The 15,835-nt window shown below is 41.5% G+C and overlaps 1 protein-coding gene across 3 annotated transcripts in view; it reads left to right on the top strand.

Moving 5' to 3' along the window:
* FMR1 (fragile X messenger ribonucleoprotein 1) overlaps positions 1 to 15,835 on the top strand; it is an 89,492-nt gene that overhangs the window by 35,739 nt on the left and 37,918 nt on the right. For 2 of the 3 annotated variants that reach the window (XM_068251014.1, XM_068251013.1), the window contains exons 3-5: positions 8,842 to 8,935; positions 14,756 to 14,827; positions 14,991 to 15,139. In XM_068251014.1, coding sequence (XP_068107115.1) covers positions 8,842 to 8,935; positions 14,756 to 14,827; positions 14,991 to 15,139 — 315 coding nt within the window. Of the gene's footprint in view, positions 1 to 8,841; positions 8,936 to 9,067; positions 9,101 to 14,755; positions 14,828 to 14,990; positions 15,140 to 15,835 lie in introns of all 3 variants that reach the window. The other variant, XM_068251012.1, reaches the window with a different exon arrangement.

Raw genomic sequence — 15,835 nt, forward strand, 5'->3', positions numbered from 1 at the left:
GCCCGGAACCCTCCTGCACATAGCAACCATGCTCCTCTTCATCCACAAATGCGGGTAAGCCTCTGCAGTAGCATGGAACTGCTTGTCCAGCTTACTGCACAGACTCAGTACGGCCATGCTCGTGCATGAAGAGGAGCTCGGTCGCACACATGGAATCCGACAAGAGCCCTCCGAGGCTTATTCACTGGCCTCCCAAACACAGAATGTATAACTTATAGATGCCCCTTTAACCACATTCCCCTCCACTACAGTATATCTACGTCAGCTGTGGCATCCTCCAAGCCACAGCGACGTAGATATACTGACCTGGCTGCAGCCCTGCTGTGCACGGTCGGGTGCTCTTTAGAGTGTACCCTCCGGCACTGTCAGCTGCAATACTAATTGGTGGAAGGGAACATGTTCCCTTTTGGCCAATTAGTCCACCCCCCTCCCATAAACGATCGCTGCAGTAGTGAGTACTGTGGTCTGAATTACTCATAGCAGAAGATCCAGGTGGTGGAGGTGGACAGCAAGGGACTGATTAGCCTGAAGGGGGGCTGGAAGAAGCCTCAGGTATGTATAAAACTTTTCTTTTCATCCTTCTCAGGTACCATTTAATTTGTAGTCACCAAACCAAATTTTAAGAACAAATCAAATTATTTGATTTTATGAGCAAAGAGAGTGTGTACATTTGCATAAATCAGAATCAACGCAGAATTATTTCCATCTCATTGACCATCTCTATTAGTGACACGACTACACATAAGGCTTTATGCTTACAACATAGATGTTACGTAGTATATATAAGAGAATCCTGTGTACACATCATATATACAGTCACAATCAGATGTGTATATCTGACTTTAAAAATACGGGGACTGCTTTATTGAAGCAGCACAAGTAACTAATTTTGATTGGTTTATATCATTTTTGTAGACTAAGCACAGCTATTACTGTATGTATAAATTATTTATGATGACTATTATCTGAGAAATAGAACATCTTATCATATTTTCTAATTTAATTACAGTTTAAATTCATTAGGAGTCGGTGCATTTTTTCTCCGACTCCAGGCACCCAAAATTGCCACGACTCCGACTCCACAGCCCTGGTAATTAGCGCTATTGTGGGTCACAACGCGTACAAAAATATGTGTTGCAGCATATCTATGCGTTGTTAATGCGGCAACGCGTATCTTAGTACGTGTTGCGACTCGCAACAGCGCTAATTGCAGTCGGGAATGCGGAGAAAGCTACGCGTGGCCAGTCCTGTCGGGGCTGTCGGCAAAAACGAAACTAGCTGGCACCGGGGGACCAGAGGATTAGTGAGTGGCTGCGAGGGCACAGGACTGCTGCACGGGGCTGGTAGAAGCCCAAGGTGAGTAAAACTCTTTAATTTTTTTTTTTTCTGGCTTAAGTGTCCCTTTAAAAGGAAATAAATATGTCAGCCTCCATATCACTCTTAGTTCAGGTGTGTTTTAATTAACATTAGCTTTCTATGTAACTTTAAAACCAAGTATAGAGTTCCCGTTTAGTGCAGGTAAGAGTATAGGTGAGTTTTGGTGTCTGCAGATAGTGCCGATATTGTCCGTGCCAGTGAGCAGAAATGATCAATCAGATGTTTATAATTCCGGCTTGCATGCAGTTTTTAATAACTTCAGAAATTAAAAGAAGTACGTTTTTTGAAGATGTAATAGATACGCCTCAGCTAAACGAAAACCTTTCCAGATTTGGTCACTAAGGTTGTAATAATGATCTCTTCTATGTACATGTAATGCAAATTGTATGCAACGTGGAACTGCAGCAATCAAATGCTCTTCCTAATGGCCTTTATTGGCTGAATTCCAGGCTGCATACAATTTGCTTTAAATTTGCATACAAGCTGCAGTTATCAACATCTCGTTGACCTGAAGCCATCCAGTAGGCATGTAATAAAAAGATCTGTTTCAGGCCCAGTGCACACCAGAAACCTCTAGCAGGTCTGCAAAATGCTAGAGGTTTTTGAAGCAGATTTCCGAACGATTCTAGGCATGTTTTCTAAACATGCCTAGCGTTTTTTGGAGCTTTTTTGTGCAGCACATTTCAAATATTGTTACAGTAAAGCTGTTACTGAACAGCTTCTGTAACAAAAACGCCTGGAAAACCGCTCTGATCTAGCGTTTTTCAAAGCGTTTTTCCACTTTCCTATACTTTAACATTGAGGCTGAAACGCCTCAGAAATCTAAAAAATGCTGCAGCCCCCGAGTTTGCGTTTGTGGAAAAAACGACCCGCTCTGGTGTGCACCATACCAATCACTTTCATTAGCCAAGTGATTTGCCCCCTGCAAGCGTTTTAAAAAACGCTCCATAACCGCTCTGGTGTGCACCAGCACTCATACAGAACATATACACTTTCAGTTTAGGTCGTGAAAAATAATAGTTCCTGATAGTTTCAGATGTCTTTTCAGCTTTTCTATGGCTGTTCCTCAGTTCCTGATAGTCGCTGGCAATCAGGCATAGGGCCCATTTAAAGAGAACCCGAGGCAGGGTTCTCACGACAAAATCCCCATACAGAGGCTGGCTCTGCCTATCGAGCCCAGCCTCTGTTGCTAATCAGATCCCCCCTAAATCCCCCCTGCACTCAGCCAGGACCCATAAATCACATGTTGTGAGAACCCCACCTCGGGTTCTCTTTAATCAGTTGGTGTGCGTTAGTGGTTAGTGCACGTTGGTATGCGGTTTTCCCGTAGCAGTGCATTGTGAAAAAGATTTCAGCTAAAACGCGTTAAGTGGGAAAGGTGCCATAGGAAAACATAGGCATTACTTTGAAAATCCGTTTCTTTCCGTTTTAACTGAGAGCAGCTGATTTAGGGCCTGTTTCCACTACACGCAGAATGGATGCAGAAAAACTGACTCCAATGAATGCCTATGGGAAAATCTGCATCAGAAAAATCGAGTTTAGTGGAAACAGGTCCATAGGCATTCATTGGAGTCAGTTTTTCTGCATCCAATCTGCGTGTAGTGGAAACAGGCCCTAAGTGTAAAAGGACCCTTACTGTAAAACCATGCCCAGTCACTGATGAAATCAAAATCCTCAGCGCTGCAATGGATTTCCCACACTGTTTCCTGCAGCCACGCAGTGCAATACATGCAGATACAGTATATGTGTGATGGTCCTGTTTGCAAGGATGCGCAATAAGGATTAAAGTTATTTAATTTCAACTGTTTTTAAGCTTGTGAAAATGAAATGATTTTTATTTGGGAACCGCTTATCCCAGTTTTTATCTTTGTGGTGGTGGCCACTTTATGCATTGTTTGAGCACTGGGTGGCTGCAGGAAACCCTTATCATAGTATGGGAAATTCATTGCAGCGCTGAGAATTTTTATTACATCTATGTGTTGACCATCGTGGATTGGTGACCTCGAGCAGCTCTCTGTGCCTGTATTATCTACCAGCTACGTATTAATGCCCGATCACTATTACCATTTACCGCCACATCTAACTCCTGCTTGTCCCCTCTCTTTTTTTCCCTTGCAAAATAAATGTTGTTCTTTAGTTTGTGAAGTGTTGTATTTGTACAAATTAAGGTCACCTTAATGATTGGGAATGGTTATTTGTAGTGATGTGTGTACTGATGCTTGGGGAACATGGTGGCTCTAGCTTTCTTGCATTGGCCCCTTATCCATTGGATTAGACACTCATGTAAACAACTTCTTGGGCTTCACAGTTCTGATGGTGCCAAAATATAATGTTTATTAACATTTTAAGATACATTTTTAGAATTCTCAGAGGTTCACGTAAGCATCATCACCATCGAGGAGCTAAAATTCCCCTAGCATTCAACTTTTTTCTAAAATGCCATTTGAACCCTGCAGCTCCTTATCATAAAGTTGACAGCTGAATGATTAAAGATAAATGGAATATGGAAGCTGATGTTTATTTCCTTTTAAACTATGCAGACTGCCTGGCTGTCCTGCTAATTCTTTGCTTCTAATACTTTTAGTCGTAGACCTTGAACAAGCATGCAGATCAGATGTTTGACTGCTTTTGCAGCAAGCTTGTGTGGGATTCAAACACTACTGACGCATAAAACCTCAACAGAACAGCCAGACAACTTGTATTGTTTAAAAAGGAAATAAACATGGCAGTCTCCATATTCGGGCTGGTGCACACCAGAAGAGCTTTTGTGAGTGCATTGTGATTTTAAAAGCTCCTGCTAATGTTATCCTATATGTGTGTGTGCACACTGGAGCGATGCGATTTTGTAAAAATCCCCATAGCATTGCATTAGCAAGAGCTTTTAAAATCTCTGGCGTTTAACCTCCTTAGCGGTTATCAGGAGTCCAGCTCGGGGTGGAAAAAACAAGCTAGGAGTGGTTATCCCGAGCTGAACTTGTGGTAGCCGGCCGGGAGGTCTATGCAGAGCAATGCGTACAGCTGGCATTTTTACTCACCTCCCGGGGGATCCTGACGTTGGCCACCGTTCTTCTTCCTCTCCTCCGAGGCTCTGCTTCTCCCTGGTGAGCTCGCTCGCTGTCATCATGACGACAGCCGGCAATCTCACTATAAGTGTTGCAGCGCCACCCAGAGGACGGAGGGAGAACTGCGCTGGATCCCAGAGAGGTGAGTGAGTGCTGTGGCTGCCACAGATCTTTCTGCGGTGTGATTTTTTTTTTTCAGGGCTGTGGAGTCTGAGTCCAGGAGTTAAAGCAATTTGGGTGCCTGGAGTCGGAGTCGGTGGTTTCAGAAACTGAGGAGTCGGAGTCTAGAGTCGGAGTTGGATGATTGTTGTACAAAATCCACTGCCCTGGTAAGTATTAGACCGGGGAGTCGGAGCAATTTTGGGTGCTTGGAGTGGCGAGGAGTCGGATGATTTTTGTACCGACTCCACAGCCCTGATTTTTTTTTTTTTTTTTTTTCCCCAGACTTTAGGGTCTAAAAGCATACCAAAAATTGCACCTCTTTTAGACCCTAAAATCCAGAAAGAATCAGACCGCCAAGGGGGTTAAAAAGCTCTTGTAGTGTGCACCAGCCCTTCCTCTCACTTTGGGTGTCATTTAAACATTGGCAAACACAGACTCAGCTGGATCAATGGAGAATTCATCAGAAGTAATACTTATTATATCCACTTGCACATACTGTATACTAATCCAGTAAGGGCCTGTTTCCACTACACGCAGATTGGATGCAGAAAAACTGACTCCAATGAATGCCTTTGGGCCTGTTTCCACTAAACGCATTTTTTCTGATGCAGATTTTCCCATAGGCATTAATTGGAGTCAGTTTTTCTGCATCCATACTGCGTGTTGTGGAAACAGGCCCTAAGGAGGGTGATATTGGAATGCATACTAGTAGATAAAACCAGCTTTTTATACAGATCTTTGGGGGGAAGTTGTCGAGGACAAGGCTTTCATGTGCTCGTTTTGAAGAGTTCATTATATAAATCCCGTTCTTCAGAATATTGACTACATATTTAGTGGGTAAATAACAACATGAAATTACATAGTTCATATTTGTTCTAAAATAATTTATTTAAAAACTGATTATAGCAAAGCACTAAATGTATATTTTTAAAATGTGAATTTTTCTCCTTGTATTGCAGTTATTTATGTATTCTGATGCTCACAAAAATACTACAGTCTGAGGTAGACAAATTAGTCTGTCCAATCCAGGAACCCGCTGCACTCGGTGAACTCTAGCCTACAAGAGTCCGCATCTTTTCCCGCTTCCATTTCCTTCCTTCCTGCATCCTCTGTGATTCTTCCCCCGAGCTGCAGAAGTCTGTTGTACCTCCTTCCATTTTGGCCAGTTTTTTTGCATGTTGTAACAATTTCACATTCAAAGCTTTCTGTCCTTCCTCTTTTGGACTCTAGGTGGAGCTGCTCTTGCACGTTCTTCCAAAACCCAACAAGAGAGAAATGTACTTGCAGCATAATCACTATATTGAATTGTACTCAACAATTGGTTTCACATCTCAGTTTAAATAATACACAAGACTTTTTCCTATCCAGCTTGTTGATCTGTCCAAGAGTGTAGGTTCAAGGATCCTAAACGCACAAAAATATCACAAAAAAAGAAAAAAAAAAAATACCCAGACAGCTCGTGGTGGCCCCAAACCACCTGGAAGGTATAAAGGGCTAAAAGAGAACAAAAAGTCCTTTATCAAAAGGCAAAGAGAAATGTAATTTTGCCTTCTTAAAACAAAAGGTTTTTGCCATAATTCAGCTTTAATTGTGCAGCTGTGGTTTCCTTTTTTGGTGCCACCATGGTTCACATCTAATAAAACATAGGAATATTATTTGTAATTAAAAAATGGTTAATTGAAGTTCACTCACCAGAGGCAGACATCCTATGACTTCTTAGACCTGCTCAAAAGCATTCTTATCCACAATCTTGAATATTGATATCTCTTGAAGTCTCTCAATGCATCATCAATATGATAGTGAAGGGTAGGCAACTTTAATGCATATCACATGTCCACAAGATTTATGCACAGGCTTTATTATGTGCTGTTCCAGCTTTAATACTTGAACATGTATCATGGCAGCAATGTCAGTAATATCAATATGTGATGTATTCACTATCATTCAAAGATCTTCAATCCATTAGCTAGTAACAGACATAAAGTGCAGGGCTATGCAATATATAAAAGAGAGGTCTCGCCTAACTTGACATAGATTCATTCAGTGGTATGAGCACTTCCCGTCTTTTTATGGATCCATATCTTTGCCCTGACTGCATGCCAACTGGTTTTGGCGGACATGTGAGCTTTTGCAAGGCACGCATAATGGTGTTGTGCGGTTCTATTAATGCTATTCTGCTACTATTGAGTGAAACAACACCAAATGTCAGGACATGCCCCTATTCTCTCTATTGGTTCCTGCAATGCCTTGCAAGAAGTTCTTATCCAGGCTCTGGGGCACCTCATTCCTCAATGCTATAGGCCCGACTTATTTCCATTTTTCTCTTAAGTTTCTCCTGTTTTCTTACAGCTTATTAGTAAAATGCCTTTTAAGCCTCCAGCAAACAAGGAAATACTCAGAATAATTTTGACAGTACTTTTTCACCTACTTTGTAGTACTTTTTCAATTGCAGAGTGCTGACAAAGATCTTAAACAGAAGATGAAAAATTACCTCCTAATAGAAAACATTTGAACTATTTTTCTGTAGTCCTTCTATAGCAGAAACTTTAATACAGACTTACCATTTTTCATGTGCGAAACCCATCCGTGCGCGCACACACATGATAACCACCACCTCCTCCTCCTGTCCCTAAGCTGAGCCACGATCACCTGACCAAGACACAAGCAGAATAGTGTGAGCAAAGGGTGTTTTTTTTTTTTTAGGGGGGGGGGGGTCATAGAATTTTTACAGACATACCATTTTTCATGTATGAAACCCAGTGCGTGCGCGCACACACACACACACACAAACCACCACCTCCTACTCCTGTAGGTCCCTAAACTGAGCCACGATCACCTGACCGCCACACAAGCGGAATAGTGTGAGCAAAGATTATTTTGGGGGGGGTCACTATTATTTATTTGTTGGGGAGAGGGAACTGGATGCAGTGCATTTCAGGAAATGAGCATTAAAAAGCAATATGATTGCATGAATTGAACTGACTCTGTTTATAGTATTCAAAATCTGTTGAGCCTAATACTTCATGGAAAGGGTAAAATTGCCCATCAAAACTGGATGTGTGTTCCGGGCTTAACAGATTATTTTACTCAATGGGCTAGTTTACATCTAATGCATTTTCTGCACAAAAAAAATAAATATATATATATATATATATATATATATATATATATATATATATATATATATACATATACATATACATATATATATATATATATATATATATATATATATATATATATATATATATATATATATATATATATACAGCTTATACCACTTGCTGACTCTAGGGTGCAGTGTGAGTGTGGTTGGTTGAGTGTAGCTGATGTGAGTGTACAGGACCGCTTTCAGTTTGTTATAGTTTGTGCCCCCTGCCCTGTATATCACCAGTGGGTTTTACAGGAGATGGTTTCCTTTACTTGAATGCAATGTTGACTGAATAAAGTTTGTAGTTTTGTACACTGCTGAGCGCTTGTACAATTTAATTCTAAAACAAGTTACAATACATTATGGTACAGCTGCTCCCACCTTTCTGAGGTGGTTCAGTGACGTATAATAGGGTGATGCACCCCTGCCTCCTGTATGATTCTAATAAGTATACACCAAAGCCTAAACTTCATTGTTTCTGCTATCACTGATTTTGAGGTTAAGGGCCCGTTTCCACTGGTGCCGTACGTGTCTGCAAGACGCGCGGCGTCACTTCCTGGTGTGCAGATACACAGACAAATCCCATCAGCCGTGTATGGCACTGCTATGGGATTCGCAACCTCCCGCACCGAAACAGATGGATATGTCGGCCGAATCGCTACCGCAAGCAATTTGGCTGGCGGCACCATTGTACCCTATGGCAGAGTTTCCCTGCGTGATTTGCCTGCGGGGAAACTGCGGATTCAGCGTGGAAACCATACCAGTAGAAACGGGCCCTAATACAGCAAGAGGAAATGTGGGTAGGTAATTACCAGCTATTATTCATGTATATATTTGTTAATTTGAATAGTGCGCTTCTCAGTGTTGCAGACAGTATAGGTTCTCATAATTCGCTTAAGGTGCTCCTGGGAGCCACATCTGAGGTTGGCACAGTACAGCACGCAAGCACTTTAGATTCTTACGGACGGTGCATATTCCACCACTGATCCATGTTGTGTGAGACCTTCTGTTTGAAAGGTCACTTATTTTGGCCAAGTTAATAATATTGTTGTAAACGACAATGGACAATGGTTATGTTTTGTTTTTCAGCTGGCAGCCCGAGAGACAGATACCATTCCATGATGTAAGGTTCCCGCCCCCTCCAGGGTACAATAAAGATATAAATGAAAGTGACGAGGTTGAGGTAATTTTTTTTTTTATTTGACATGCATTGTGATAATCCAGTGTTGGTAACTCATTCCCATCCCTCTATTTCATTAATACAGATCTCAGAAATAGATATTAAACTGTTCTCTTTTTCATGTATTTTCTTTAGTTTTTGAGGGTGAAAGGAGAAGATGATATCATGGTAGGTTGTGAGGAGTGTTGCATTACTGAGATTAACATACTTCTTTTTTTTTTTTTTTTTTTTTTAACATTATGTTTGAAGCATTGCTTTGTTCCGAAATTGCAAGCAACGGTGATGTTTTCTTGTTATCTTAACCCGCTCAGGTGTACCTGTAGCCTATCGGCTTTGTAGACCGAGTGGTGAATTGTTTCAATCCTCTAGGCCTGGGACCCAGTGACAGTGATTTTGTAGGTCTTGTTGATCACCAGCGATCGGCAAGGCGCTGCAACAGTGGAACCCGAAAGGGGTGGTTCCACTAGCAGTACAGCGGTTGCAAAACGCTGCACGCAGCATTTTGGGAGTGAACCTTGAGCAATCGCTTTGACGGAATGCTGGCCCAAATCGCAATCGCTCCGGGAATCGAAGTAACAAATTCCAGAAACTGACATCGCTTTGAGATTCAGCGCAAAGCGCCATCAGTGGGGTACCAGTTTTATAGGGTTCTCGTGGCTGTTACACACCACAAGAGGTTTACTGTGTGCTCCACCCCAGTAATGAGAAGTATGAAGAAACCATCACGGCTGGAACAGAGTGGGCATGAGCGCTGAAATTCGAATTCCAAGCTTTTAAACTTGTGGCAGGAGGGTCAACTCACCCTTGTCGCCGCTTATTGCTGATGCGTTCCGTGTCGTGTTCAATGGCGTTCCTCATCACTCCAAAATTTCTTCTGGGGTTGAAGAAGGAAGTATTGGAGACCTGGACCATGACGTGGAGCGCATCGGCTATAAGCAGCAACAAGTGTCAGTTAAACACCCTACCCCTGCAGCAGCCTCAAATTTCAAGGCTCAGAATCTGATCTGTAAAGGTCATGCTTAGATCAGAGACAGCTATGAAAATTTGATAAACATTTCATCCTTTTTCATATTATTCTATATTGTATTGCTGTCTTTTCTCATTGGAAAGTTTCCCTCATTAATTTGGGTGCAGGGCCAAGATGAAAGATGCAAAAGTCCAGTGGAATTAATTATTATTCCCCTCCAGGCCACCATGGACTCAGGAGAAAAACATAATTTGGCTGCCAGCTACTGCTGGTGGCTGAATTACGCTGTTTTTCATAGTAATTTGGTAATTACTGTCTGAGCGCCCAGAGATGCCCGTCCCCCACAGTACTGTAACCAAACAACCTTTGCTAGTATCTCTATTCGGTCAGATTTTAAAAACCAGGTATCATGTTCCTGGCCATGCACCTTTTTTTTCCATGAGATGCTGTGGTGTGACTTGAAAGGGGCTGTATAAATAAAAAATCCCTTTTAAAGCTAGAAAATTCCTCCATTGAAGAGTGAAGCAAACTTTCCTCAGACCGATGTTTGAGACGGATAGATGGCTACAAGAAGTGTCTCACTGCAGATATTTCAGCCAAAGGGGATAACACCAGCTATTGGGGGGGGGGGGGCAGGATATCAACTTATTCTTCACTTAGAATACACGTTTTTGTTTTGAGTAAATCAAGATTCATTTTTGTTGTTTTTATTTTTGTATTTTATAAAAGGGTTTTCTGGTGTACAAAGTGGGGAGAGGGGGTTCGAATTCCATTCCCTTTAAATAAACACTAAGGGCTCGTTTCCACTAGTGCGGTGCTGAATCGCCTGCATTCCACCGCGGACGAAATCGCATGCGGGTGCGATTCCGCATGCGTTTTTGCCGCGATTTCGCATGCGATTCCGCATAGGTAAGGTATATGCGAATTTAACCATGTCACTGCCTGTGTAAATTAACATTAATATCTATGCGAAATCGCATGCGATTTCGCGGCAAAAAACGCATGGTCACCCCGCATGCGATTTCCCTATTAGATACATTAGCGGCGATTCGCGCACATTCCTTCTGCACGCGAAATCTGACGGCTCTGCCGTGCAGATTTCTGCCGCACCAAAAAACGCTCCCGCAGCCGCACAAGTGGAAACGGCCCCATCCACTTACATTGCCTATGCGAATCCGCGTGCAGTACCCGCATGCGGATTCACTATAGTGGAAACGAGCCCTTAGGCTTTACTTATCTTTCATTTTAGCTCTTACTAATGCCAACTTACAGTGGACCCTTCCACCTAACTCCAACATTAAAGCCATCGTTCACCCTCTTAGATTTGTCATTGTTAGTAAAGGCCATATTACTTTCACAGCTTTCATATTGTTTAAGCAGCTGTTTTAGAGACATTCCCCTTGGAAAAATATGTCAAGGAAGACTGACTTTAGATCGAATCAGAAAAGAAAGAATGGGTGTTCCCTAACTAGAAAGCAGCTTTCACTGTGAATGTACAGCCACGCAGCCCGCCTCCTTCCCCTGCTGCTTAGAGATAGTTTTTTTTTGTTTTTCTTTTTTTTTTGCATGCTGCACGTGTTTGCTTCAAATTGCTCAAAATTATTCTTAACCCTTTCAGAATCTGACGGGTCTGGCCCCTTTAAGGACCTGAGACATCTTTTTTTTTTTTTTTTTCCATTGTGTGCCCTGTGATTACTGGGATTGGCTCACAGTAATCATGGGGTCTGGAGCTAATGAAATGACTGTATGATGTTAAAGGGCAAAATCAGAAACCTCTTCCATTAAAAATTGTATAAAAAATGTTTTGTGTTCCATTGAGATGTCCACAAAAAATGTTATACAAATCAGTACTGTTTTGTATGTCAGAGGAAGCGCTTTCCTCCTGACTTTTCAGGCGTCCTTGTAGGTCCTTTTTCACACATGAAGAAAAATTTATGAAAATGTGTGCGCCATGCAACTAGGATGTCCCCAGTTGCATTATAACTCAACACACAAGAACGCGCACAGTAGTGTGAATGACAACATGAATGTCTCTGCTACCTGCATTGCGGACACTATGTGAGGTGCGTCATGATGGACAGCACGGGCCATAAGTGTGAATGAGCCCTAAATCTGATGGATTGGTCACTTATCAGTAGGGAAGTGTTTATCCTCCTCTTCTCACTTCCCCTTTACGTTATTATACTTGCTTCAGTCTCAGGAATCACTGAAAAGTGTTGGTTGTGTTTACTGTGACTTCTAATAATTTAGGTTTTCATCGCATCCTCTGTTTCCTGGCTTTTATTTAAAGATGCTTAAAGCGGATCCGAGATGAAAAACTATAACAAGTAACTTGTCTATCTATCTTATCTAAAGTTTAGATGGTTTACACAGCAAATCTAGCTGCAAACAGCTTTAATAGAATATGATTATGTCTTCCTGTGATACAATGACAGCAGCCATGTTGTTTGTAAACATTACACAGAGGCAGGCTTATCTGTATCTTGAGCACTCAGCCTGTGAAAAAAACCTACCCCCCTCCTCCTCCCCTCTGCCTCTGAAATCAATGGCTAGTAACACCTCCCCGTCCTGCCCAGACTGAGCTCCCATGAGCCCTTGCTACTGCCAAGGCTCTCTGAAAACCTTTGGGCATGGCTTATTTAGTTTATAGGGAATTAGAGTATCAAAACAAAAAAGTATTTGACTTGAGGAATGCCCTATAAACAATAGGAAAGGAACACAATTATGCAATGAGTAAAAGTTCATCTTGGATCCACTTTAAGGCCTGGGTCCCACTTGCAGAGTTTTGCATAGTGTTTGTGTTTTGAAAAACATCTCTCATTTACTTGAGTGAGAATTACAGCAAAATCCCAGCGATTTTTTTAAATTAAATTGCCATGAACAATTTTGCCATGATTCTCATTCAAGTGAGTGAGAGAACATTTTTCAAAACGCATGACGCTGTGTAAGCCATTGTGGGTCCCAGGACTTAAGCCAGTTTTGTATAATTGAACAGTTATTATTATTTTCAACTCTGTACTGATCACTGTTTGACTGTAGAGACTTCTCTAGGATATCTTGAAGGAAGCAAATATGCATATAGTTCATACACTGACTGAATCATGTTATCTTGAAGGATAGTTTTCATTTGACCATTACATTAAAAGGAGAAAAACTAACCCACCTGGTTGGCTTGTCCAGCTGATGTGCCTGCAATAACACTTAAAATGGCTCTGAGGCAAAAAAAAAACAACTTATGATATAATGAATTGTATGTGTAGTACTGATGATTGATAGACCATTAGGAGCAAAGAAAATAGTCTCATATTTTTGGTTTTAGATATATTGCTTCTTCTTTTTTTTCATAACATTGCATCAGTCTGTCATACTTGCAATTACAGGCCACTACTCTGTATTTTAAACTATAAAGCAAGCAGAGCTAACGACCCTTTTAACTTCCCTGCAGTAAAAATCTTTTACATAAAAAACAGTCAGAGACAGATTTAGATAAGTGCTCCAGAAAACAGCCACCCAAGCTGGGTTGAGTAGCTCAGAGAAGCTCTTAGATAACAACTGAAGGGTCTTACTAAAGTACTTCCTGTACTGGGAATAATATTAGAACTAACTAACGCTCTATTTCTTAGCTGTACTACACATACAATTCATTATACGTTTATTTTCCCTTTCAGTGTCACTTTAAATCAAGAAAGACTTTGCCCACGTTCAGGTCAGGTAAATTAAAACCCCGCACAGTGGAAGGGCTCAGTGTGAAAATAGGCTTAGGTTAAGATCTAGTAAAATATTGGTATTTCATACCATTATTTTACTGTTGTTTTTACACTTTAATAGTGTAGTGTAATATCGGTAAATTTACCGATATTCTATTGAGATTACTGGGCGCCCTTTTTTGATGTACTCCCACAAATGGTTTGCGAGTAGTAAAATAGTTGGTTAATGCTCAGTAGTTATATGCTGAGAGTGAAGTTCTCCTTCCCCTCCTAGCTCTTGCGTAACCGAACAATAAAAGATTTAAAAGTATACAAATACCTTGGTATTGGTAAGACTTGGAGCACAATCCTGTTACCGCACCTGCCATCTTTACATCTTTTCCTCTGAGGTCTAGTGGAGGAGCACTGCCTTTTGGGGTCAGAGGAGAGACTGAGCTACTGCTCTCCACCCCTCTCAATCAAGATGTGGTTAGGGGTCACTCAACCCCTTTCTTGCTGCAGAGTCAATAGAGGAGGGGATTCCAGTTGTACTGGGGAGGCGTGCTTCCAGATGGCAGGCTTCAAGAAAATATCTGGGGAGCCTACCAGTTTTAAACAGTAGAGGAGTGGTACGAGTTTTAAAACTGAGGTATTTGCAAACTTTTGAAAAGTTCTGGAGGTGAGGTGGGTTGATGATCTGTAATGTAAAATGAAGCTGGACAGTCCATTTCTGGAATCTGGTTGGTATTTGAGGAAAACTGGGCAAGTCAAAAAAAAATCACGCTTTATAGCATTAGGCCTACCATCTGATGGTGGTCATCTAACCTTCTATAGCTGGACATCATAGGTGAAAGCTTGTCAGTCTGACGTTTCAAGCACTGTGACTTCGTAACAAATTGATTGTATTCTGTATTCTACACTACTAGTACTAATAGAACTAAGAATGGACTTGATAGGACAGTAAAATATTTTAGGCAATGGATTATATGGTTACTTCCGTTGTGAATGGAGATCATCTTAAACTCTGACAATTGTTTCTTTTAATTCTAGGAAGGCATGTTGGATGGGTGGAGAGATTTTGTCTTTTCTCGAAATCCACGATGTTGGCTGTACTGCGATATCATGAACCTATTGTAACCAAATTTTCATGCTTTTCAAAATCTTTTCTAGGTTTATTCCAGGGCAAATGAAAAAGAGCCATGCTGCTGGTGGCTTGCGAAAGTTAGAATGATAAAGGGTGAGGTAGGAATGTGTCTAGATTTCTTTCATTTGTTTATCTTCTCATCAAACCTTAATTTGGCTTGTTGCCATTTAGTCTTGACAACCAACTTTCGGCTGACATTTTTACTCCAGAGCTTTTTAGCGGATGTTTTTTTTTTTTGTTTGTTTTGTTTGTTCTCTGTAGTTTTACGTAATCGAGTATGCAGCTTGTGATGCTACATACAATGAAATTGTCACCATAGAACGACTGAGGTCTGTAAATCCTAACAAGCCAGCAACAAAAAACACCTTCCACAAAATAAAGTTGGACGTACCTGATGACTTGCGGCAAATGTAAGTATGCTTGAAAAAGTTTTAAAGCGTTTGTATGTTTTGTTTGCTTTTGTATATACAAAGGTACATTGGTAGAAAAATAAAAAGTTTGTGTAGCTTGAGCTTGAAGAATAGATTACCCCCATGTTTACTCTTCTATAGTCCAGCTGCACTGAGCGAATGAGAGCCAAGTGTTGGATCCTTCTCAGAAGATAGGCCTATTTTTTTTGCATTAGTTAAAGGGTACCTGAGACTTAAGAAAATGTGAAAGTTAGAAACCTTAGTAGAGGGCAGTCTCTAGATAATCTAGAGGCTTCCCTCATCCACCTCGTCGTTCCAGTGTTGCTCCTGGACAAGGACTTGTTGATGGGAGCATGGACGAACTGGGCAGGCGCAAACCTCATGTGCAGTAGCACGGAGCCATTGAGCCTCAGCTTTTTCTGCCAAGTATGAGCGGCTCCTGCCCAGTGCGGCTGCGCTCATTCATGGATGGGAGTGTGCTCACGATGTCCATATGGTCCTGCATCCAGGGGAAATCCCGAGGAGGACGTGTGAAGCCTCGGAAGATCCAGAGGCTTTCCGCTACCGAGGTAAGGGCTCATTCACACTATGGGTGTTACTGTTATTCATGACACACTGCACATAGTATCTGATATGCATGGTAACATGAAAGTCCATAGACCGTTCACAGTACAGTGTGCGTTCCCGTGTGTTGCT

The sequence above is a fragment of the Hyperolius riggenbachi genome, chromosome 8 (genome assembly GCF_040937935.1).
Source record: "Hyperolius riggenbachi isolate aHypRig1 chromosome 8, aHypRig1.pri, whole genome shotgun sequence".
Taxonomy (NCBI): Eukaryota; Metazoa; Chordata; class Amphibia; order Anura; family Hyperoliidae; genus Hyperolius; species Hyperolius riggenbachi.